Source organism: Ursus arctos, unplaced genomic scaffold, assembly GCF_023065955.2.
Source record: "Ursus arctos isolate Adak ecotype North America unplaced genomic scaffold, UrsArc2.0 scaffold_12, whole genome shotgun sequence".
In the NCBI taxonomy this organism is placed as follows: domain Eukaryota; kingdom Metazoa; phylum Chordata; class Mammalia; order Carnivora; family Ursidae; genus Ursus; species Ursus arctos.
Window position 1 is genome coordinate 69567944 of NW_026622786.1, and position 22665 is coordinate 69590608.

Consider the following 22665-nt stretch of genomic DNA (forward strand, 5'->3'; position numbering starts at 1 on the left):
TATTTGTCTCCATATCCCACATCTTGATCTCCTAAATCTATTCTCTCTGCAGCTGCCAGAATGATCAATAATACAACCCAATGTGGACATTCTCCTATTTAAAATTCTGAATTTCTTTCTATACTTACATTTTAAATTTACCTGTTGAGATAAAATTTGAACTCCTTGGCCTGGCTTATGGAATACATCATAACCAATCTGTGTTGTCTCTAGCCTTTGGCATTTACATTCTACTACTAGTGAACTTTTTGTACTTCCCCAAACACATTATATTATCTCCTACTTCTTTTGCTGTTTTCTGTGCTTGAACTCATCTCTCTCACTTTTCTTCTCCTTAACTCTTTAGTGATCCTTCAAAATACCTGAAGAGATGGTGTACTAAACCTCGTACTGCTGATTCTCAAATCTATGTCTCCAGTGGTGATCTCTGCACACTGCTACCTGGATGTCATTTCGGTGTTCTTTACCTCAAACCAAACTGCTTACCTTCTCCATTAAGAAAGGAATCAGTAAGTAATAGGGTGGAATCGTGTCACACAGCCTGGCCAGGCCACAGTAAGGCACAACTCCAGTGGGCACCATTTACATTGTATAGTCTATACAAATGTCACATTTGCATGTTCTGCTGCTTAGGATGGCATATGGCCCAACACCTATTAGCTGTGACCTTGGACAATTAAATTCTTTGGGTATCAGGTACTTTAGCTGTAAAACAGTATTCAGTAAATGTTTATCATTATTTTTAAGCTCAAACCTACTTTTCCTCCAGTGTTTCCTGTCTCTGGTAAGTGACATTACTCCTTTGTCACCAACATAAGAAACCAAGGAATCAGATTGAACTTCCTCTTTTTTCTCACCCTAAATCCAGTACTAAGGTCTGTAGAAATATTCTTCCTTTCCTTCTTCCCATTCTGCTGCCAATGTCACATTACAGTTCTGAGACTTCTCTTGTCTGGACCATTGCATTGGCCTCCCAATCAGTCTCTGCTTCTTGCCTCCCAGTCATTATTTTACTTATCACACAACTGCTAGACTCATCTTCCCAAAACATAGTTCAAAAAGGGGTGCCTGGTGGAGGGGGGTGGGGGAATGGGATAGACCGGTGATGGGTAGTAAGGAGGGCACGTAATGCATGGTGCACTGGGTGTTATACGTAACTAATGAATCATCGAACTTTACATCGGAACCCGGGGATGTACTGTATGGTGACTAACATAATATAATAAAAAATCATTAAAAAAAAAAGGGGGGGGGGGTGCCTGGGTGGCTCAGTTGGCTAAGCTTCAGCTCAGGTCATGATCCTGGGGTCTAGGGATCGAACCCCACGTCAGGCTTCCTGCTCAGTGGAGAGCCTGCTTCTCCTTCTCCCTCTGTCCCTCTCCACACTTGTTCTCTCTCTCTCTTAAATAAATAAATAAAATAAAAACTTAAAAAAAAACCAACCCAAAAAACCAACATAGTTCAAATAAGTTAACTTCATCTCTCAAAAATATTAAGTACGTTCCAAAATTAATTAGGCATTCTTCCTAGGCCAGTTACTGTGCTAGGTTCTGGTACTATAAAGATAAACAAAACACGTAAAATCCTTCCCAGACTACTGCTAAACAAGGAAGGACAAAACGATGTATGTGTAAACCTAGAGATACAGGTAGATACCAGTTCCTGTAGAAGGATAAAGAAGAAAGACCCCTTGCCCCCATTTCCAAGTCTTTGCTGTTCTCTCAGGAAAAAGATTCCATAATCACTGACTTAGACAACAAGTGTTGAACAGATTTCTTCTCTTTTCAGAACTCTGTCCTGATATTTCAGTTTTTTATTTCCATGGAGAGAGGATACGCTGTTAAGATTTCCTTGGGCTAGGAGAACTCTTTTGGTTCTTGAATGAGACAAATAAGCCCAAGTGCCCCAACCCAGGGCCTGGCACGAGGAAGTTACAATAAATGGTAATTTTTTTCTGGTTGAAGTAGGACTGTGTGTTGGTTTAACCTGCCCATAGCAATAACCATCCACTATTAAGCTCTGAACTTCCACATTTCCCCTGATGCCTCTAGAAGGAAATCAATAATGGCCAAATAACTGTTCACCTCAGGCAGAGAAGGAAACAAAGAAACAAACAAAAATCACTTATGTTGCTAGATACAATAAATGCCAAAAAATTTTGAGGCGCTCAGCTAGCATGACACAGCACGTTCCCATTTCTTAGCCTGCTATAATGTACCAGGGAGTTAACAGGATGGTGGTGGTGGGGGGGTGATGGGGTCAGAGAGGGGACATAATATATTTATTACATGCTCCTATTTTATATCAGATGCTCTGTTGTGTCTTGGGGACACAGAGATGGGTGTAACCCAAACCTTACTTTTCCAGAAAGTCACTCTAGCAAGAAGAGATAGGCATATAAACACGTAAAAAAGCTTAAGAGCTATTTTGTATAGCTTTTGGCCGTACAGGATATTTTTGGGCACAAACGAGGGAATGATGAATTCTGGGGATGAGCAAAAGCCAGAACAGCTTCAGAGGAATTCTGGGGATGAGCCAAGGTCAGGAACAGTTTCAGAGGAAGTCATGCTTCAGCTGTCTTCAAAGACATTTTCTCTAGGCCAACTAGGAGGGAACAGAGTCTTCATATTTGAACAAAAGCCTGAAGTCTTGAAACAGCGACGCATTGTTCTGAGTGTTACAATCAATCTAGGAGCAACGAAGAATTCTAACAGTAAAAGCTAACATTTCCAACGTATATTAAGAACTAGCAATTGTGCTAAGTAAGCAATAAAGATGATCCCAAAGAATTAGTAGTATTCCCATTTTATAGGTGAGAAAAGTAAGGCTCTTGCCTGAAGGCCACACATAAAATGACAATGAGTTTTAACTCAGGAAACTGACTACAGAGCCCCAGTTTTTAAAACCACAAACCAGAGGAGTGAAACGATCAGATTTCAGAATGATTCCCTCCCGCAGCTTTGGAAGGAGTGGGTGGGAGAAGGAAAGTGGCAATCCTGTAAATCAGAATAATGAAGGAGGTTATCTAAGTACTGAGGCAGCACTAGGGCAGAGAGGCTGCGGGGATCGGGGTGGTGTATTTGAGAAATATCTGGATAGTTTTCAGTACTGGTGTGGGTTAGACGTGATCCTCCGTGGCGCAACAGGACCATTACCCCGGTCTGGCCCTTGAGGGCAAGACACACATGGGACGCTGGCGGAGATTCCCAGATTAACCGAGGCGTTCGGCTTCGGAGACAGTAGCTCTGCCTTCTCCGACCTCAACCGTCGGCAGCGGGGAGGGGTATCCGTGCCTTCCGTGCCCGAGCCCGCCCACAGCGAGGGAAAGTGCTGAGTCATTCTGGCGGGGCGCGTTGGATCGGGGCGGGGCTCGGACCAGATCCCCCTCCTCTCTCCTCCTGCACCGCCGGCCCGTTCTGACTCTCGCGAGAGCCCTACAGGCTATAAAGGCAGCGCCCCGCGCGTGCTTCACGCGTCTTCTTCCTGGCTTGTGTTCGGCGTTTTTGTTCTCAGAGCTGGTGAGACGGTTCCCCAAATCCCCGTCGTCGCCTTTTCCTCATTCTCCTGGGGTCTCACCCTGTACAGCTTGGGTGCTGTGATGGGGGAGGTGGCTGGGCGAGGTCTGGCGCTCGAGAGTGGTTAGGCGGTACGCGCACTCTCCCGTAGGCCTCCCTTACGGATGCGGAGACCGGTTTAAACCCTTAGGCTAACGTCGGCTCGAGTTTCCTCTTCCCTCGGCAACCCGGGCAGAGTGCGCTTATTGGCTTGGAGTGGAGGCGGGGCGGACTCCTGGTAGTAGTGGTGGGCTCTCCCCAACTAATCTTCCGGGAGGGGCGGGTTCGGGAAGCTTCTAGAATGGACCTGGAAACTGACCTGAGACTACCCGCCCGTCGTGTGGTAGGGTAGACGCTGTTCCCGGTCCTACGCTGTGATTAGATGGGGAGTGTCGGATTTTGATGTCGCTTCTCTGGCTTTATTTTTTGCGTTGCGGAATCGGGATTGTGGTGATCCCGAATTCATCTGTGAAGACTGCGCTTTTTTTTTTTTTTTGGTGGTGCTTTTCGAAGTGTTACGGTGGGGTTGGTAATGGGAGCGGCAGGAGGGAACCTGAAGGTGGGGTTAGGGGATGTGGCTTTCGCCATGGAAGTTCTTGGGCAGATCCTCAGAGGTGCACACCGGCTTGAGGTCCAAGGGCCTTTTACCTCTCTGAGTCGGACTTTAGTGGACGTGGGGACCACCTCGGAAAAGCAGGTTTGGACGAGAAGGTCGTTGATGTTAAGGGTCACACCCTGTATATTTGGTTGCCGAATTGCAGCTCGCTTTACTAGTTTTGTTTGTTATTAAAGGTGTTAGGCAGTGGAAAGTTTGCAGTAATGGATGCTCACAACGATTTTTTTTGGTTGTAGTATTGACCAAAAAACTTTGGGACGTGGGAAGATTAGCTTCTTGGGCCTTTCAAACGGATGGCTTACTGATTGAGATCTTAACTCCCTATCTTTGTGTTGACCTGGGTGAATCCAGTGTAGCATTACTTTTTAGCAATAAGTCGTTCTGATTTTACAGTAAGGATTTTTTTTTTTAAATTTTTTATTTAAAAAATTTTTTTTGAGAGAACCAAGTGGGGAGGAGGGTCAGAGAGAGAGGAAGAAGCAGACACACTGCCCAGCAGGGAGCCCTACGTGGGGCTTGACCCAGACCCTGAGATCAGGACTTGCGCTAAGGCAGACGCTTAACTGAGCCACTCAGGCACCCCTAAAGTAAGGACGTTTTTTGTAAGGTTAAGTAATTTCTAAACCCAACTTGCGGCTGCAACCCACAACCCTGAGATCAAGAGTCACATGCTCCACCAACTGAGCCAGCCAGGCTCCCCAACAATAAATAGACTTCTTGTTCCACTTAATTATTGCTCCAGAATCCTGGCCGAAAGGTCAGAAACCCATCTTTGGAAGGACTTATAGGGCTTACACACAACCCCTAAGGTTTTGGAATTGAGCAGATCTCAGAATCCTGGTCTTGAGTCGTGAAAAGTTGGATTGGCTTTAAGGTGGTTTGCAGTCTTGGGCACATGTACTGGAGAAAGGCCAAGTGTGCTTCCCAAATTAGGAAGGCAGATGAAGGTGCAGTCCATGGAAAGGGCAACATGACCGCTTCTGGAAATCAGACATTGTTTGTGGCAGTGTTCTTTTGGGCTCGGGTTTGAGGCTGAACCTTCCTCAGTGCTTCTTTTTGAATAACAAAACTACAGAAGAAAATGCTATTGCACAAATGATAAAGAAAAAGTAATAGGTTACTTCAATTTTTTAAAAATTGCTGCTTTTAAATGAAAACAAAAGTTGACATGCAGAGACCTTTTTTTGGTTTGTTTTAGGGAGAGTGACCCTGAGAATGCAGGGGAAGGGGGGGCAGGAACAGAGGAGAGGGGGAGACAATCTCAAGTAGGCTCCATGCTCAGCCCTGAGATCATGAACAGCCCAAATCAAGAGTCAAGGACGCTTAACAGACTGAGCCACCCATGCATCCCTGTAATGTCTGGTTTTGTTGCACAAGTTGGAAAGTTCAGTTTATGCGTCGTACTAGTATAAAAATTAATGTGTATATTAAGGTCACTGGACAATTCTTTTATCATTCTGCAGCTGAGTCTCTAAGTAGAAGAAGGGTGTTGGTTACCTAGAAAAATAGGGCTTGTTTCTAATTCACTTCCTCTTTTATCTTCTCCAGCAAGATGTCTTCAGGAAATGCCAAAATTGGGCATCCTGCCCCCAACTTCAAAGCCACGGCTGTTATGCCAGATGGCCAGTTCAAAGACCTCAGCCTATCTGACTACAAAGGTAAGAGTAATTACATTAGATTCATTAAAATGGAATTATTTTACGATCTAGGTTGGCTCATTAGATTTCTGTATCTCTTAGGTTTGATTGTAAAATGATTTATATATCCTAGGTCATAGTCTTCAGGGTAGGAGGCTCTTGCCTTCATGTTGAAGTGAAGTAGTGATTACCAACCATAATCACTGATAAGATACCCTAGGTTCAGACAGCTTATGGAAAAAGCCCATGCTTCATTATGTCTGGGTATGTTAGCTCAATTATCTTCTCAGTACTCCTCAATTATATTGTTATTTTGGGAGATATTCTCATGTCGTTGAAAGCTCAGTTTTTGGAGCTTAAACTGTCCAAGTTTATGAAATACATATGTTAGAGCTGCTGTATTATTAGGCAGAGGCTTAGGTACATTCCCTTGACTGTTTTGCCCCAGGAGAGGAGTTGATGTTGAAGTGAGAACAATTCTCTTTCCTGTGATAGTTTCATGCAGACACTTGGCCAGCTCTGGTGAGGCTCTTCCTTTTTTTTTTTACCTTGCAGCCCTGGAACAGCAGGGTTTTTTGGGATAGTTGATAACACAGATTTCTTGAAGTGCAAACCTGAAACTCAGGTGTTACGTGTGCCTTTTTTAGTGGCTTAGTAATTAGTTCTTGGACTCACCTTTTGGGTAGAACATGTGACTAAGGTTTCCTAACACATCACACTTGTTGGAATGAGAAGCAGTTAAGAGGGGCCCTATGGAGGGAAGCTCCTTTGGCAAACAAGGTAAGTAGCACCATAGGGAGGTGACCCTGGCCCAGGGGTAAAGGCACGAGGTTTAGAAAGAGCTGCTCTCTGTCCTCCAGGGCTTGACCTGCTGAGGCTTCAAAGTGCTTGTTAGGTAAAGCCCTGGAGAGGTTGTTCAGGTAAGTAAGTGAGTTTCTAGTGAGTTTGGTTTTCAGAGTAAATGTCAAAAGGAGCAGCTTATTTTGATTCTCAGACATTGCTGCTACCTGTAAACGAGTGAATATTTGGAACTCTTTCAGTAACTCAGCCTGTTAGGTGTGGTGAGAGGCTGCTTGGCCAGTTGAAGATCATCTTCTATAGGTAATCTGACTGACTTCAGTAAAATTCAAACTAGAGATCCTGTTACCTTACCAGGACCCTTGGAAATTTTGCCTCAAGAAATTTTTCTTCTCTTGTCTAATTAGGCTTGTTAGGAACAGGTTTGTGGTAATTCAGATGATCAGTTAAACCTTACCTGTCCCGTTATTGTGGTTCATTGTGGAAGAAGTGCCAAAGGCTCTGGTTTCCTCTTTTTGATCTCCTTATTGACTTGCAGCACAGAATCCAGCAGTTGAGCTTTTTCCTGTGCATTAATTGTATGTGTTGGCATTTATCTAAGAGGTAATTGCATCCTTGGTTTTGCTTTTCTTCTTTGGAGAACTTGGTGTTTGTGCTAATATTAACTATCTAGAGATCAACATCAGACTGAAAAGTGTTTATCTTATAATTGGCAGCTAATGGGGAGGCAGGAAAATAAAAGCACAGAACTGAAAGGAAGTTTTTTTCATGCAGGCTCTCCTACCACAAGATGTTCTAAAACTAGCTGCTAGGAGACCTCTGTTGAGTCTTGGCATTTAGCAGTTGTTGTCTACCATCAACTTAAAAAGACTTCTTTTATTCATAGGAAAAGGTCTTCAGGTTTTTTTTTTTTTTTCTTGTGATGAGAATTTTTTTTTTTTTTTTTTTAAGATTTTATGTATTTGAGAGAGAGCTGGAGAAATCAAGAACGGGGAGGAGAGGGAAGAATAGACTCCCTGCTGAGCAGGGAGCCTGAAACGGGGCCTGATCCCCAGTACTCTGGGATCATGACCTGAGCCAAAGGCAGAGGCTTAACCTACCAAGCTACCCAGGTGGGCCGCCCCCCCTCCTTAGGTTTTTATTTATTTACTTTTAACATTTTATTTATTTTTTTTAAAGATTTATTTATTTTGGACCAAGAGCATGCTTGCCTGTGTGTGGGGGAGGAGGAAAGAATCTCAAGCAGACTCCCTTCTGAGGGTGGAATCCACCTTGAGATCATGACCTGACCCGAAGTCCGAGAGTTGGATGCTCAACAGGCTGAGCCACTAGCGTGCTTCAAGATTTTAAGTAATCTCTACACCCAGTGTGGGGCTCAGACTGAAAACTCCAAGGTCAAGAGTTATCAGGGGCACATCGGTTAAACATAAGACTCTTGATTTTGGATCAGGTTGTGATCTCAGGGTTGTGAGATGGAGCTCCGTGTTGAGCTCTGTGCTGGGTTTGGAGCCTGCTTAAGATTCTCCCTCTGCTCTCCACTCCCTCCCCACAAAGCCATGCATTCCATCAGGTGCCCCTTGGTTTTTATTCTTTGTAAAGCTAGGAAGAATGTTTCAAAGGCAAACTTCTGGCTCTTTTTCCTCCCCAGGAAAATACATTGTGTTCTTCTTTTACCCTCTTGACTTCACCTTTGTGTGCCCCACGGAGATCATTGCTTTCAGTGACAGGGCAGAAGAATTTAAGAAACTCAACTGTCAAGTGATTGGTGCTTCTGTGGATTCTCATTTCTGTCACCTGGCATGGTAAAACTCTTGGTTGATTTTGCCTATGAGCTTTGAACTAAGTAGCAACTGAGACTGGGGGGCTTTGACAGTAGTCTTGCTCAAGTATTGCCTTCTGGCTCCTGATGGAAGGAGTGTAAAGGCTCTGACTTCGTCTTGTTGCTCTCATTAACCTGGCAGCAGAGGAGAAGCAGCTTGGTTTGCAGCTGAGTGTATCCTGGTGACCCAAACTATCTTTAGGCACTCACTTTACTGCTGGAAAAAGTTTGGGGAAATGAGATTAAGAATGCTGAGAAGGGGAATGAATAGATAATACTTCTGCTACACAAGAGTTTGAATGTGATTGTGTGTGTGCTTTTTGCTCTAGGATCAACACACCTAAGAAACAAGGAGGACTGGGACCCATGAACATTCCCTTGGTATCAGATCCCAAGCGTACCATTGCTCAGGACTATGGAGTCTTAAAGGCTGATGAAGGCATCTCGTTCAGGTATATGCCTGCCAGGCGGCTGACATTTCATCAAAATTATCTAATTGACTTGAGGGACTTTTGGAGAAAGGTAGGGCCCTGGTCTGTAGACTCCTTTCTCCTTTCATTGTTGTGGGTGTTTTTTAAGATTTTATTTGACAGGGATAGAGCCAGAGAGTACAAGTGGTGGTGGCAGGGGTGTGTGTGTGTGGGGGGGGTGTGGCAGAGGGAGGAGGAGGAGCAGGGAGCCCAGTGCAGGACTCAGTCTCAGGACCCTGGAATCATGATCTGAGCCGAAGGCAGACACTTAACGACTGAGCCACCAAGGTACCCCTATTTATTTATTTTTTTAATGATTTAATTTTTAAGTCTTCAACCTTGAGATCAAGAGTTGCATGCTGGGGCGCCTGGGTGGCTCAGTCGTTAAGCGTCTGCCTTCGGCTCAGGTCATGATCTCAGGGTCTTGGAATCGAGCCCAGCGTTGGGCTTCCCTGCTCAGCGGGAGGCCTGCCTCTCCCTCTGCCACTCCCCCTGCTTGTGTTCTCTCTCTCTCTCTCTCTCTCTCTCTCCCTCTCTCTCTTTCTCTCTCGCAGTCTCTGTCAAATAAATAAAATCTTAAAAAAAGAAAAAAAAAGTTGCATGCTCCACTGAGTGCCAGCCAAGGCACCCCATCACTGTAAGTTTAAAGCGTACAGGATGATGATCTCATTTCATTCTTTTTCATCCTTCCCTTTCTTCCTCCACACCCAATGTGGGGCTCTAACCCATGATTCCCAACATCAGGAGTCATGTTCTTCTGACTGAGCCAGCCAGGTACTCCTCATTTCATTCATTCATTCTTTTTTTTTTTTTTTTTTTTTAGATTTTATTTATTTATTTATTTATTTGACAGAGAGAGAGAGAGAGAGAGACAGCCAGCGAGAGAGGGAACACGAGTGGGAGAGGAAGAAGCAGGCTCCCAGCGGAGGAGCCTGATGTGGGGCTCGATCCCAGAACGCTGGGATCGCGCCCTGAGCCGAAGGCAGACGCTTAACGACTGCGCCACTCAGACGCCCCCTCATTTCATTCTTTATGCAGGAAGACAAAGCCAGTGCAAGTCTGGGAGGCCTGCACATTTTCATTTCCATTGCATCTGTGTTAAGCAATTTCTGAACCTGTACTGCATCTGCCTCAAACCTTCAATCTCTTTTTCCCAGGGGCCTCTTTATCATTGATGATAAAGGTATCCTTCGGCAGATCACTGTAAACGACCTTCCTGTCGGCCGCTCTGTGGATGAGACTCTGCGACTGGTTCAGGCATTCCAGTTTACTGACAAGCATGGGGAAGGTAAGCCAGTCTGCCTGGTGACTTTGACAACAGAATTGTGGTAGGATAGGAAAGATGGCAGGAACAAGGTCTACCAAGTATAAAAGTATGTCTATTCAAGAAATTCAAATCTCTGGATTATAGTGGGTTGTGGGATGAGGTAATGGAAAAGCTTGGGGAGGAGAATATATAAAGGCTCTTTCTTCCAGCTGCATAGTCCTTGCTTCTGCCCTGCTCATGTAGAATCACTGCTGCAGCTTTTAACTTACTAAAGGAGGGTAGAAGGATTTCATAGGTGTGTATAAGGGCAAAACAAATAGAGGTACAGCATGCCATTCTTGACAAGTGTTTATTGGGGGAAGTGCTTTTAATTCCTGTGATCCATATTTGTTTCACTCTTTTTTTTTTTTTTTTTTTTTAAGATTTATTTATTTGAGAGAGACAGCACGAGTGGGGAGGTGAGGGAGAAGCAGGCTCCCTGCTGAGTGGGGAGCCTGACTCGGCTTGATCCCCAGGACCCCGGGACCATGACATCAGACAATGGCCCTAGTTTTGTTGTTGTTGTTGTTTTAAGATAATACATGACCAGTTTTGAATTTTGGAAAATAAAAGTTAGGAGTAAGATAACTTGCCCAGACTAGACAGATACAACTCTAATACATTTCTATCTTGTTTTTTTTTTTTTTTTAAGATTTTTATTTTATTTTTTTTAAGATTTTATTTGACAGAGAAAGTCAGCCAGTGAGAGAGGGAACACAAGCAAGCGGGAGTGGGAGAGGAAGAAGCAGCCTCCCAGCAGAGCAAGAGAGCTCGATGCAGGGCTCGATCCCAGGACCCCGGGATCATGCCCTGAGCCAAAGGCAGATGCTTAATGACTGAGCCACCCAGGCGCCCCTTGAGATTTATTTCTTAGAGAGAAAGAGCATGTGGGGGCGGAGGGGCAAAGGGAGAGGAGAAGCAGACTCCCCTCTGAGCAGGGAGTCCCTGAGATCATGATCTGAGCTGAAGGCAGAAGCTTAACCAACTGAGCCACCCAGGCACCCCTGTTTTTATCTTAAAATACATTGTATGGTACAGTGTGGTTGTCACGTTTATAAGAATTACAATCAGCAAATAACCAAATTATGTAAATGTTTGTGTAAAATTTTTTTTTAAGGAGGACGGGTTAGGGATAGAGTGTTTTGAGATTAAATATCAAGGTTCTTCATTACATGTTGCAGGATCAAAGATCATGTTTTATAAGTTCATCCTCCTAAAATCTACACATGACCAAGCAGGTTCAACTTGAGGTTTTTATCTAGCATTTGCTAGAGTGTAGGCCTTTCTTTTCCTATTTCTTGAGCACTAGTTCTTTCCTCCTTGTATTTTCATTACAGTGTGTTGTGATAAGGTACTAAACTACTTGATCCCAGCTTTTGATTTAGTAAGGCTGTAGCTTTTTTATTTCCCACCCCCCTCGCTGGTGTATAGTTGTTGCTGGAATGAGACAACCTTACCCTAACGAAGACTTAGTTTAGTTTTTAAGGACTTGGGTCCTGAGCTGCAAGTGCTGGGTATGTGGGGGATGGAGATCTTGAACCCCATGACTTCCCCAAACTTAATGTAATTGAGGACAGGATAGTTGTGATCAAGTGCTGCTTATGTCAGATGAAGTGCACAGGTGTACTTGGATGAATTTGCCTTACTACATCTCATTTTCATTTTCTAGGTGATAAATAGTTCAGATAGTTTTCTAAGGCCCAGGTCAGCTCTGATCTTGATACAGAACATGGAAGTTGTGAGTGTCTGAATTATTGGTGTCTGCTTGGGGGACCCAAAAGTGGTGGCTTGGCTAGAGTGGAAGGCTGATAGGGATCAGTGAGCAACTAATATCCAAAGGCACCATTTGTAGAAGCTTGTGTGGGCTTTACCTTAGTGCCTTGAAGGAGCACATGGCTCCTGAGACTGCCCCCTGGTGGGGGATCATTGAGATTCAGCACAAAGACCGGAGGAGCTGGGCAGTGGCGCAAAGCCTTTTATTGGACTTCCATAGCACCTTCCATGTAGCCTAGGTTTTTGAACCCAAGCTTTCATAATTCTGAAGCTTGCTTCTTCAGATTCTTGGTCTCTTCTTCTTCCCATCCCACTAGAACAGGCACAGCTTTCTGTGTGCAGCCTGTATGGTTCATATGATAGATACAGCTAGAGCCTGTGAATACCAAGCATTCTGTGTGAGGTACTTTGCATGTATTATTTATTTGACAGATAATCTGTATTGTAGTTTTTGAGGTAAATTAACATAGCATCAGTTTCAGGTGTACAACATATAATGGTTCCGTTTCATTTGTATATTTGTACTTCCTATTTTCTTTTTTTTTTTTTTTTTTAAGGATTTTATTTATTTATTTGACAGAGATAGAGACAGCCAGCGAGAGAGGGAACACAAGCAGGGGGAGTGGGAGAGGAAGAAGCAGGCTCCTAGCGGAGGAGCCTGATGTGGGGCTCGATCCCGGAACGCCGGGATCACGCCCTGAGCCGAAGGCAGGCGCTTAACCGCTGTGCCACCCAGGCGCCCCATGTACTTCCTATTTTCTTTCCAAGTTTTTATTTAGATACCAATTAGCATACAGTAATCATTAGTTTCAGGTGTAGAATTTAGTGATTTCATCACTTAACATACATCTGCTCCTCACAAGTGATCTCCTTAATACCCATCAACCATTTAACCCATCCCCCTCCCCTCCTCCCCTCCAGTAACCCTCAGTTTGTTTTCTATAACTAAGAGCCTACATTTCTATTTTTGAGGACCCATAAACCAGTACTTAACACAGCACTTACCCATAGTAACTTTTGAAATGGGGATCCAGATTCATAACCATCTTTTTTTTAGGTAATGCTGAAAACATTGTTTAGGGCTTTCTGTGTTGGAAGTTCTCATACTGAAGTTACCATGACTGATCTTATTTTCTCCTTGGAGAGTCATCGTTATTTCAGTTGTATTTGAAAGCTGGTTTCTGTGGGACTCAACCAGTTCTTCTGGACTCCATATTGATTCTGAAAAAACCCAACACTGCCGGGTATGAGTGAAACATCCAAGTGTGGCTCTTTCTGTCTGGTTACTGATAACTGGTATATTAATTTAATTAAAAATTTTTTTTTTGATGAGAGAGCACGGGTGGAGGGGAAGGGACAGAGGGAGAGGGATAAGCAGACTCAACCACTGAGCAGGGAGCCCGATGCAGGGCTTGACCCCAGGACCTGGGGATCATGACTTGAGCCGAAGTCAGATGCTTAACTGACTGAGCCACCCAGGTGTCCCTTAACTGATAGATTCTTGAGTGCCATGAGTCTTTAGTGCCAGTGAAAGTAGTTGGTAAGGTTTCTCTGCTTCATTATCCCTCCTGTTCTTGTATCATGATTTATAATTGTGCTGTTCTTCTAAAGCTTCTATGTTTTCTTCTAAGATAGTTTTTTCTTTTCTTTATTTTTTTTTCCCCCCTGTTAGCACCTACTGCCAAACTTTTGGCTGGCTCTTAACTGGTCTTTGCTTAACTTGCTGCTCTTCGTTCTCTAGCTTTTTTATGCTTAGTGACCTGTGTCTTTTTTTTTTTTTTTAAAGATTTTGTTTATTTATTCGACAGAGACAGAGACAGCCAGCGAGAGAGGGAACACAAGCAGGGGGAGTGGGGGAGGAAGAAGCAGGCTCATAGCAGAGGAGCCTGATGTGGGGCTCGGTCCCAGAACGCCGGGATCACGCCCTGAGCCGAAGGCAGACGCTTAACCGCTGTGCCACCCAGGCGCCCCTAGTGACCTGTGTCTTAACTCTTTGGTGCCACTAAAGCTAATAACTGTAACTAGTGAAGTAGAGATTTCAGGAAAGTAATGGCAGCTGGGTCTGCAGTTTGGCACTTGTCCCATCCATGCTTTGTTCCTAGACAGCTGGTTACAAAGTGACATCTGAGGCTATGATATCCTTGGACTGAAAGGGGATTCCCTCTCTCACTCGAGTAAGACTTGTTGCTTCATTACTGGACTTTGGTGACTACATGTCTCCTAGAAGATGCAATAGCAAGTGGAAGTGAAAAATCAGAGATTGGTTCTCTTCCCTTACTCTCCTCCGGTTAGCCCAAGGAGCATTGCTAGCTCAGGATTATAGGAAAAGGTTGGAAGCTATGCTTTTTCTGCATAATAAATGTATGAAAGATTTAAATTCAGACCTTTGTTTACCAAGGGTAGAAGGCAGTTATTTAGTGAAGCAAGTAGGGCCTTCTCCGGCAGTCCTACCCCTTTCATTTCAGGCTGTCCAGTTTGGCAGAGTTAAACTACGGGGGCAAACTGGTTGCTTTCTTCAGATCCCTCAAGGGCTACCAGAGGGAAGAAGCAGCTCAGTGTTGTGGTTTTACACAGTCCTAGCTTTGTTTACTTAGCTTATTTCTTGGTATGGGAACAAGTCATTAAAGTTTTTTTTTTTTTTTTTTACTTAATTTTTTAATGTAATACATATGGCATAATTTGCCATTTAAGTGTAGCATTAATTACATACACAGTGTTGTAGTGCATCCATCACCAATATTCTCTGGATGTTTTCATCATCCCAGACAGCTATAACCTTAAGCAGTAACTTCCCATTCCCATTACTTCCAGCCCTTGGTAACTTCTATTTTCTGTGTCTGTGAGTTTGCCTATTCTAGCTACTTCATGTAAGTGAAATCATACAATATTTGTCCATTTGTGTTTGGTTTCTTCAACTTCGCATAATGGATTCAGGGTTCTCAAGGTTCATGCTGCTGTGGGTATCAAAACTTCATTCTTTTTTAAAGGCTGAATAATATTCCATTTGACGTATGTATCATTTTGTGTATTCATCCATCTGTTGATGAACACAGGGTTGTTTTCACCTCTTGGCTATTGCGAATAATGCTGCTAGAATAATGGTAAGCAGGTGTCTGGATCTTTGTTTCCAATTATTTTGGGTATTTACATTAGAAGTGTAATTGCTGGGTCATGTAATTCTGTTCAGCTTCTTCAGGAACTTACCAAACTGTTTTCTACAGCAACTGCACCATTTCACGTTCCCACCAGAAATAGGGTTCTCTACAACCTTACCAACACGCTTTTTTATTTTTTAATACTGTATATCCTGGTGGGTGTGAAGAGGTGTCATTGTGCTTTTGATGTGCATGTCTGTAATGACGAGTGATACTGAGCGTATTTTCATATGCTTATTGACCATTTGTTTTACCTTCTTTGAGAAATGTCTGCTCAGGTCTTTTGCCTATTCTGAACTGGGTTGCTTTTTGTCTTTTGTCTTTTTTTTTTTTTTTAAATAAAGATATTATATAATTATTTGAGAGAGAGTGGGAGCACAAGAGCGGGGTGAGGGGCAGAGAGAGAAGCAGGGAGCCCTATGCTGGGCTCAATCCTGGGACGCTGGGATCATGACCTGAGCCAAAGGGAAATGCTTAACTGACTGAGCCACCCAGCTGCCCTTGGGTTGTCTTTTTGTTGAATTGGAATTCTTTACACATTTTGGATGTTAATCCCTTCTTAGATACATGGTGTATAAATATTTTCTCCCATTCTCTGCATTAACTCTTGAAAATGTCCTTTGTACAAAAGTTCTTAATTTTGACCAAGTCCAATTGATCTCTTTATTGTTGCATGTGCTTTCATTATACTAAGAATACATTTCCAAGTTCAAGGTCATGAAGTTTATTTTTTAAGATTGATTTATTTAGAGCGGGGGAGGGCAGGGGAGAGGGAGATGGAGAGAGAGAATCTCAAGCAGACTGCTGCTGAGTGTGGGGGCCCCAGGACCCATGAGATCATGACCTGAGCTGAAACTTAAGAGTTGGTTGCTCAACCGCCTGAGCCACCCAGGCACCCCCAAGTTAATTTTTCTTATGTGGTGTGAAGTAGGGGTCCACCTTCATTCTTCTGCATGTGGAAATCCAGCTGGTCCTAGCACCATTTGTTGAAGAGCATTTGCATTTAAGGTTTTTTAAAATATCTATGTGAAGCATACATAAAATTACTGAGGAAATACAAATGCCCATTCACCCAGTATCTGCTGTTAACAAATTTTAATTGTTTTGCCATGTCTACTTGAGGCAGATTATTTCTAGAACAAAGCATACAATTGAAGCTGTTACTTACGCTTTGAATTTTAGTTGCTACATGAATAAATTTAGGTGTAATAGTATTAGGGCTGTGGTGAGGATTAAATTACATGTTTATAGTTAGCGTTGCACTAAGAGGCTTGCATGATCTCAGGCTGTAGCATAGGCTTCCTAGTTCCAGAGTGTTCAGCCTCTTAAGGTATTGGATTTGGTTTTGAGCCCTTTGTCGTATTCTCTCCATTTGTTCATGGGAGGAAGGTGGAGCTTACCACTGAGCAGGTTATTAATAATAATTTTCTCTTGCAGTGTGCCCAGCTGGCTGGAAGCCCGGCAGTGATACCATCAAGCCTGATGTCCAGAAGAGCAAAGAATATTTCTCTAAGCAGAAGTGAGCGCCAGGCCATTTTAGGGCTGGGCTTCAGTGGGTGGCCATGAAAACAAAATCTCTTTTGTACTATTGTCGTGCTTAAAACAAGACTTTAGACACTGTGCAGATGTGGTGTGGGACAGGACAGGCCTTTCCTGCAGAGGTTGGAGAGGCCAGCTTTTCTTCCTCTGTAGAGAACTGCCTGAGCTGTGTTACGGGGCAGGCCAACTGATATGTACAGTAGTGGTGCATCGCTTTCAATCTTTTGTTGTTTCTATTAAACTTGAACTGAGACGTTGTTGATTCTTCATTTGGCGGGGGGAGGGGTACTAGCTTTTGACTTTGAGAGGAATTTAGGCTCCGCTTTCCATTTTTAGGAGAAAATGAGGGTTGAGAGCTTCCTCAGAATCAGAAAACTATATTGTGGGCAGGGGGATGTGCAAGTAGACTCAGGAAATGGAACTGAATCAAGATGGTAATATTTTCACTGTATGGTGGGGGGGGGGAGGGAGAAAGCAAGACCTCTGGTAATGCTGGCTACAGCACTGCAATCTGTGCCATAGGTTAAAGCATAGATTGCAGGCTTTAGATTGAGGCCCAATGAGATTACTTGGACATTTACCTTTACACTACTGGGAATGCTGCGTGAGAACTTGAAGCTTGGCCTCTTAGGATAAATGCCTGGTACTAGCTTTGTAAAAGATGAGAAGTGGAGGCTTTGAGACTAAAAGGGGGAGGAGGTAGAGAGCCCTAGTGTGTGTAGGGTAAAGCTTTCTGTATCACAAAAGCATAGTGCTGGGGCGCCTGGGTGGCTCAGCTGGTTAAGCGGCTGCCTTCAGCTACGGTTATGATGCCAGGGTGCTGGAATTGAGTGCCACGTTGGGCTCCCTGCTAATGCTCGCATTCTCGCTCTCAAAATCTTCACACAGTGCTGAGTGCTTCTTGGCTTTCTGATCCTAGCCTTGATTTGAAAGTAGCCCCTTTTTGGCGCTCATTGAGCTCATTGTCCTGAGGAGGGAGGGATGTCTGGGGAGAAGGTGGGTGCCTCCTGAGCCCTTATGGCTAGGAAGATTCAGAACTGAATCTGTTGTGTATTCTGTACTTCCAGACTCCTGTGTATAGGCTACTCCAGCCTATCTCCACCCCTCCGAGCAAGACCTCTATGAGCAGCAGTACAGGATTCCCAGGGCTTTTGATTGTAGCTGACACCATTTTAATAAGCCAGGCATTGTTTCAGATGGTGTTTTACATGTGTTTATTCATTATACCCATAACAAAGCCTACGAAGCAGATGCCATTAGGGGATGATTACCCTTTATAAAGGCTCTGTAGCAAGTAGCATCTTGGGAGCGCTGGAGAGAAATGCTAACAGGAATAATCCCGTATTCCAAGCCAGGTGGGAATCTGGATTGGTCTTTGATTTCTTGTTTTGACTAAATTCTCGGAGCCTTCTCTTCATTGAAGATCTCTGATTCTTTTATCAAAAATAAATAATCCTATCCCAAATAAAACCTCTTACCTTGCCAAAAGGCAAAATGAGTCCCAGCAAGTACCACTTAATAAATAGGGATCCCAGGGGAGGGAGGATATCAAGGGCCAGGGGATGCAGGTGGTGAGGCACTGGGGCTGAGCCAGCCCCGAGCTCTGCTGACATTGTGGGGCTTTTTGGGTTTGAGTGTGGTGAAAGGTAGTTCAGGAGACGCAGAGCTAGGATCCTCTGAAGGCCGGGCCAAGCCCAAGGCGGCTAAGCGTTGGGCAGGTGGAGTAGAAAAGTAGGCCTTCTGCTCTTCTGAGTAGCGCTCCTGTGGTGTCACAGCATCCCGGTATGTCCAGTCACGCCAATGGAAGTTAAAGCCTTCAAGCAAGGTGATTCGGTCAGCTCTTGTAGGTACACAGTCCAGGGGCTTTGTGGGTGGCAAACCTGGCACCTCTATTCCTGGCAGCAGCACCACTCCTCTGATGGCAAACCAGCCCCCATATCGGGGGTGCATGCACACGCCTGATATGTGCTGAGAGTAAAGAAAAGCAAGGTCACGGAGGTCACCCTGACACTAAGTCCAACTACCATCATTGCAGACTAGGCTTGTGCAATTCTCAAAGGACACTGATAACCACATCTGAACCTCTCTTGTAGCTGGGCTCCCCCATTTCCTCTCCTGGACAACCCTTTTCATGAGCTTACTCTGGCCAAGAGGAAGGAAAAGTTCCTTAAACTGAGCATCAACTTCCCAGTCACACCACTGGTCTCCTAATCACTGCTCTGCCCCCCTCCATCCTGCAACCAGATTTTAAGAACATCACCAGGTTCTCTGACCTGATCTGTTCCCAGGCAGACCCCAGAAAGCATGTGGGGTCAGGCTCCTGACCAGGACACATCTTTCCCTGGTATTGTGTCTGCCAAATCCTTTACCCAGGTGGAAGAATGTCAGAGTTGGTATCTTGAGGGGCTTTCACCATTTTCTCCCAGTCCCTACTCATTCACACTTGCCCTCTGACCTGGTCGCCCCAGGGGTCAGCCTCCACATCCTTTCGTTGGTAGTAGTAAGCAGCCCCTGCCACATGGGCTGCAGTCTGGGCCAGAATCTTGGGGCGCCGATTGGGGTGTACCTCATAGTCAGCGATGACTTCGATTTGCAACTCTGGGAGGTTCTGGGATAGAGATGGAAGCTCATTTCAGCATGAAAGGAATCAGGACCTTGCCCCAGAGAGTTCTAGTTTGTGTTAACAAGGTCCTGTCCTCAGAAATCATTTGAAGGGAAAACATGACCTTAAACTTGGGGGGGTGATGCAGGAGTCCACTGTGAAGAAAATGATGTTGTGTCCAGGAGGGCCCATGTTTGAAGGGAAATAAGGTCTTGCTCAGAAGGTTCTATGGTGAGGGGCTGGGGTGCCTAGGTGGTGCAGTTGGTTGAGTGTCAGACTCTTGGTTTCAGCTCAGGTTTCAGGGCCAGGAGACTGAACCGTGTGTGTCAGGCTCCACTCTCAGCACAGAGTCTGCTTAAGACTCTCTCTCCCTCTGCCTCTTCCCCCTGCACTCTCTCTAAAATAAATCTTTAGAAAAAAATTTATTATGAGGGGTGACTGGTCTCTGCCTTCCAGAGTCCCAGTGTGGAGGAAGACCTGGCCCAGCTTTAGGGAGATCCAATGTATATGTGTTTTATGTGTACATGTTTGTGGTGGGGAAATACTGTTCTGTCCTTAAAAGGCCCCGAAGACAGCAAAACTTCCAGTCTAGGGCAAAGACAGGTGAGAGATGCTTAGGGGATGCTGGGCTTATTCCTATTTCACTTGGAGGCTAAGGGAAGTCTGGTTTGAGGTTCATATAATTAATTGCCCATCAGAGTAGGGTGAGTGAGATTGATTCTAGACCTGAGGGGCTGCTAGAAGAAGGTAGCTGAAACTGGGGTAAGATAAAGCAGAATGGGGAGGGATCACAATGTCAGGGATGGCTTTAGGATATCCTTCTATCTGGGAAGTGGCTCTTGGCTCTACATAGGTCTAATCCTGCATTGAGCTTAGAGCAGTTGGAAGCAGCTACAGGTTTGGAAGCTGGGGGAATATATGAGCCTTGCTCACCTCTCTAATGCGGCCCAAGTGGTAGGCCACACACTGGTCCACAGGGTCAGTCAGTCGTTGGAGGTGGCGGCTCTGCAGGAAGGGTTTGAGGGCCCGGTCAAACATGGCAGGTGTGCTGAGTACCAGGAAGGCCAGGGTAGGTCCTGGCAGGGGTAGGTGGAAGGTTGGAGGCAGAAGTGCATTATACCATGCCACCTGGAACAGAGAAAATTCAGGCCACACAGGAGGGCCAATTCAGGCCTTTGCTAGGCCCATACCTCATCCTAGCATTCAAGGCCTCATACATCTTGCCTCAGTCTCCATCTCACTTATTTGGTCAATGGATTTGTATTGATGCTGCATGATGTGTATTTATGGGGGACTTCTCCATGAGGGAATTTGACAGGGAATTTGGAATAGAGAGGCAGAGAATTCATGAACAACTAAGAACCAAAAGAAATTGTACTATGATTAGTGCAATGACAGGGCCAGATGAGGGTCCTGTGAAATTAGAAAAGGTTTCCTGGAAGCTGTTTTGAAGGCTAGGAAGGAATCTGACAGACTGATGTGGGGAGGGAGAATCCGTTATATATTACAAATAAAGGTCACAGCATTAACAAAGACATGCAAAAAAGACATATTTGGGGGGCGCCTGGGTGGCTCAGTTGTTAAGCGTCTGCCTTCGGCTCGGGTCATGATCCCAGGGTCCTGGGATCGAGCTCCACATCAGGCTCCTCCGCTGGGAGCCTGCCTCTTCCTCTCCCACTCCCCCTGCTTGTGTTCCCTCTCTTGCTGGCTGGCTCTCTGTCAAATAAATAAATAAATAAATAAAATCTTAAAAAAAAAAAAAAGGCATATTTAGAAAACAGCAAATTGTCCAGTTTGATAGAAGTGAAGGGTTTGTAAAGGGGAGCACGAGAGGGGTGAAGAGATCAGTAGGCATGCGATTATGACAGGCCTAGAATACCAATTTAAGGAATATCGGTCTAATTTGGTGACAAGGAGCTAGCCACTGAAGATTTAAGGGGTAAACTGACACGATCAGTTTTAGAAAGAGATCTGGCTGCAGTGTGGAGGATGGATTGCATGCAGAATGATAGCAAGCAGGTTACTGCAGTAATCCAAGTGGGGAATACTGGTCTGGACCAGAGCATGGAGGGGTTGGAAGGAAGGGAATGGATTTGGGAGATTCAGGTGACAGATTCCTAAAGGTCTTGGTGTCTGACTGGATGTGGGGGAGGGAAAGGGTGAGAAGTAGGAGCCAAGGATGACTGACTCTGTTCAGTACAATAATTGCCATTACCCACCCAGGTCTACCTGACCCAACAGACAGTCATTCTCACTTTCTCCATACCTGCCATCCACCACTACCACCACACCTTTACTCAAGCTGTTCCTGATATTTGGGATGTACATAATCCTCTTTACTTCTTTTCACATGTAGCCCAACTCCATTTTTTCTGGTTAGTCCTTCTTAAGCTAGACCCAACCTACCTCTTCCTCTCTGTTCTTTTCCAGCACTGCTGTGGGCCACTCAGTGGAAGGGGTGGGAGTGGGATGTATCTTAAGCATCAGGCAAAGGGCTCAAGCTGAGTTGATTTAGCTTTGTCCAAGCATACAGCTCAGTACAGGGGGCACTGGATAAGGGGGAAATGGATCTATGTAAACAAGGGTAGGTGGTGGTGCCAGACTTCTGTGTCAGGCAAGTGCACAGTTTCTGTATCCAGCCCAGCGCTGGTGACTGGCGACATCATGAATTATCCTTCTGTGGTAGATGGAACAAACCAGCCAATTGTTTGTTCAACAACTGGAATGACCTTCCCTCTTCAGATGGCCTAAATGTTAGCTACGCAAGCCTTTCAGGCCTTGCCCTATCTTAATTCCTTCAGGAAGCTTCTAAAGTGACTGCTGGGATCACTTTCTTCCTCTGAATTATGGAGGTGGCAGAGCCACAAGCTTACTGGATTATGTTTCTCCCATTCATCAATACGGCATTATATGGGGGTAAAAGGACAAACATGCGACCGTTTCTCTACTTCTTTAACCAAGTCCCCGTTGACACCCTGTCCCGGTAGGTCAGAGGCATCTGGCGCTAGAGGAGCTCGGGAAGGACCAGAAGACTCTCGGGCTCCACGCCGGTAGCACCCAGGCCAATCATACACCTCGCCCAGCACCGCAGAAGGGATGAACCAACCTGAAAGGGGTAAACCTCGAAACCAAAAGGGCACAACGTGTCCTCGATCTTCTGCTTCAGTTCTGCGACTTGCGTCTCCATAGCGCGCACTACCCACAGAGCTTGCTGGGGAATGGAGTCTCAAGTATAACCTGGTCCGTTAAGTTTCAAGGTAGCTTGGACTCCATTTCCCAAGAACTACTACGACCAGCGGAGGGATAGCGTTGGCTCGGTGCAATGCATCTTGGGATATGTAGTTCACTTGCTCCTTGGGGACAACGACTACAGAATCCTAAAGCCTCAGTTTCCCG

The 22665-nt window shown here is 44.9% G+C and overlaps 2 protein-coding genes and 1 long non-coding RNA gene across 4 annotated transcripts; 1 reads left to right on the forward strand and 2 right to left on the reverse strand.

The window, feature by feature from the left end:
• The first annotated feature begins 3186 nt into the window (after positions 1–3186).
• On the forward strand, positions 3187–16920 carry PRDX1 (peroxiredoxin 1). Of its 2 annotated transcripts, none has more exons than XM_026498217.4 (6): positions 3187–3518; positions 5719–5828; positions 8254–8407; positions 8754–8876; positions 10052–10182; positions 16566–16920. In XM_026498217.4, the coding sequence occupies exons 2-6, from the start codon at positions 5723–5725 to the stop codon at positions 16649–16651; spliced, it is 600 nt and encodes a 199-aa protein (XP_026354002.1). In that variant the 5' UTR covers positions 3187–3518; positions 5719–5722; the 3' UTR covers positions 16652–16920. The 2 variants fall into 2 exon arrangements, with proteins under 2 accessions (XP_026354002.1, XP_048076317.1); XM_048220360.2 differs by lacking the exon at positions 3187–3518 and adding an exon at positions 3858–3897.
• On the reverse strand, positions 10834–13173 carry LOC130543474 (uncharacterized). The gene is made up of 2 exons (XR_008958849.1): positions 12979–13173; positions 10834–12349 (listed from the first exon to the last, which is right to left on the reverse strand). It is a non-coding gene; the product is annotated as an uncharacterized LOC130543474 (long non-coding RNA).
• Positions 16921–17857: 937 nt separating the features above from the next.
• On the reverse strand, positions 17858–22510 carry MMACHC (metabolism of cobalamin associated C). Its single transcript, XM_026498214.4, has 4 exons — positions 22376–22510; positions 20203–20397; positions 19123–19275; positions 17858–18635 (listed from the first exon to the last, which is right to left on the reverse strand). Exons 1-4 carry the CDS (start codon positions 22454–22456, stop codon positions 18216–18218), a joined length of 849 nt encoding a protein of 282 aa, XP_026353999.3. The 5' UTR covers positions 22457–22510; the 3' UTR covers positions 17858–18215.
• Positions 22511–22665: the final 155 nt, after the last annotated feature.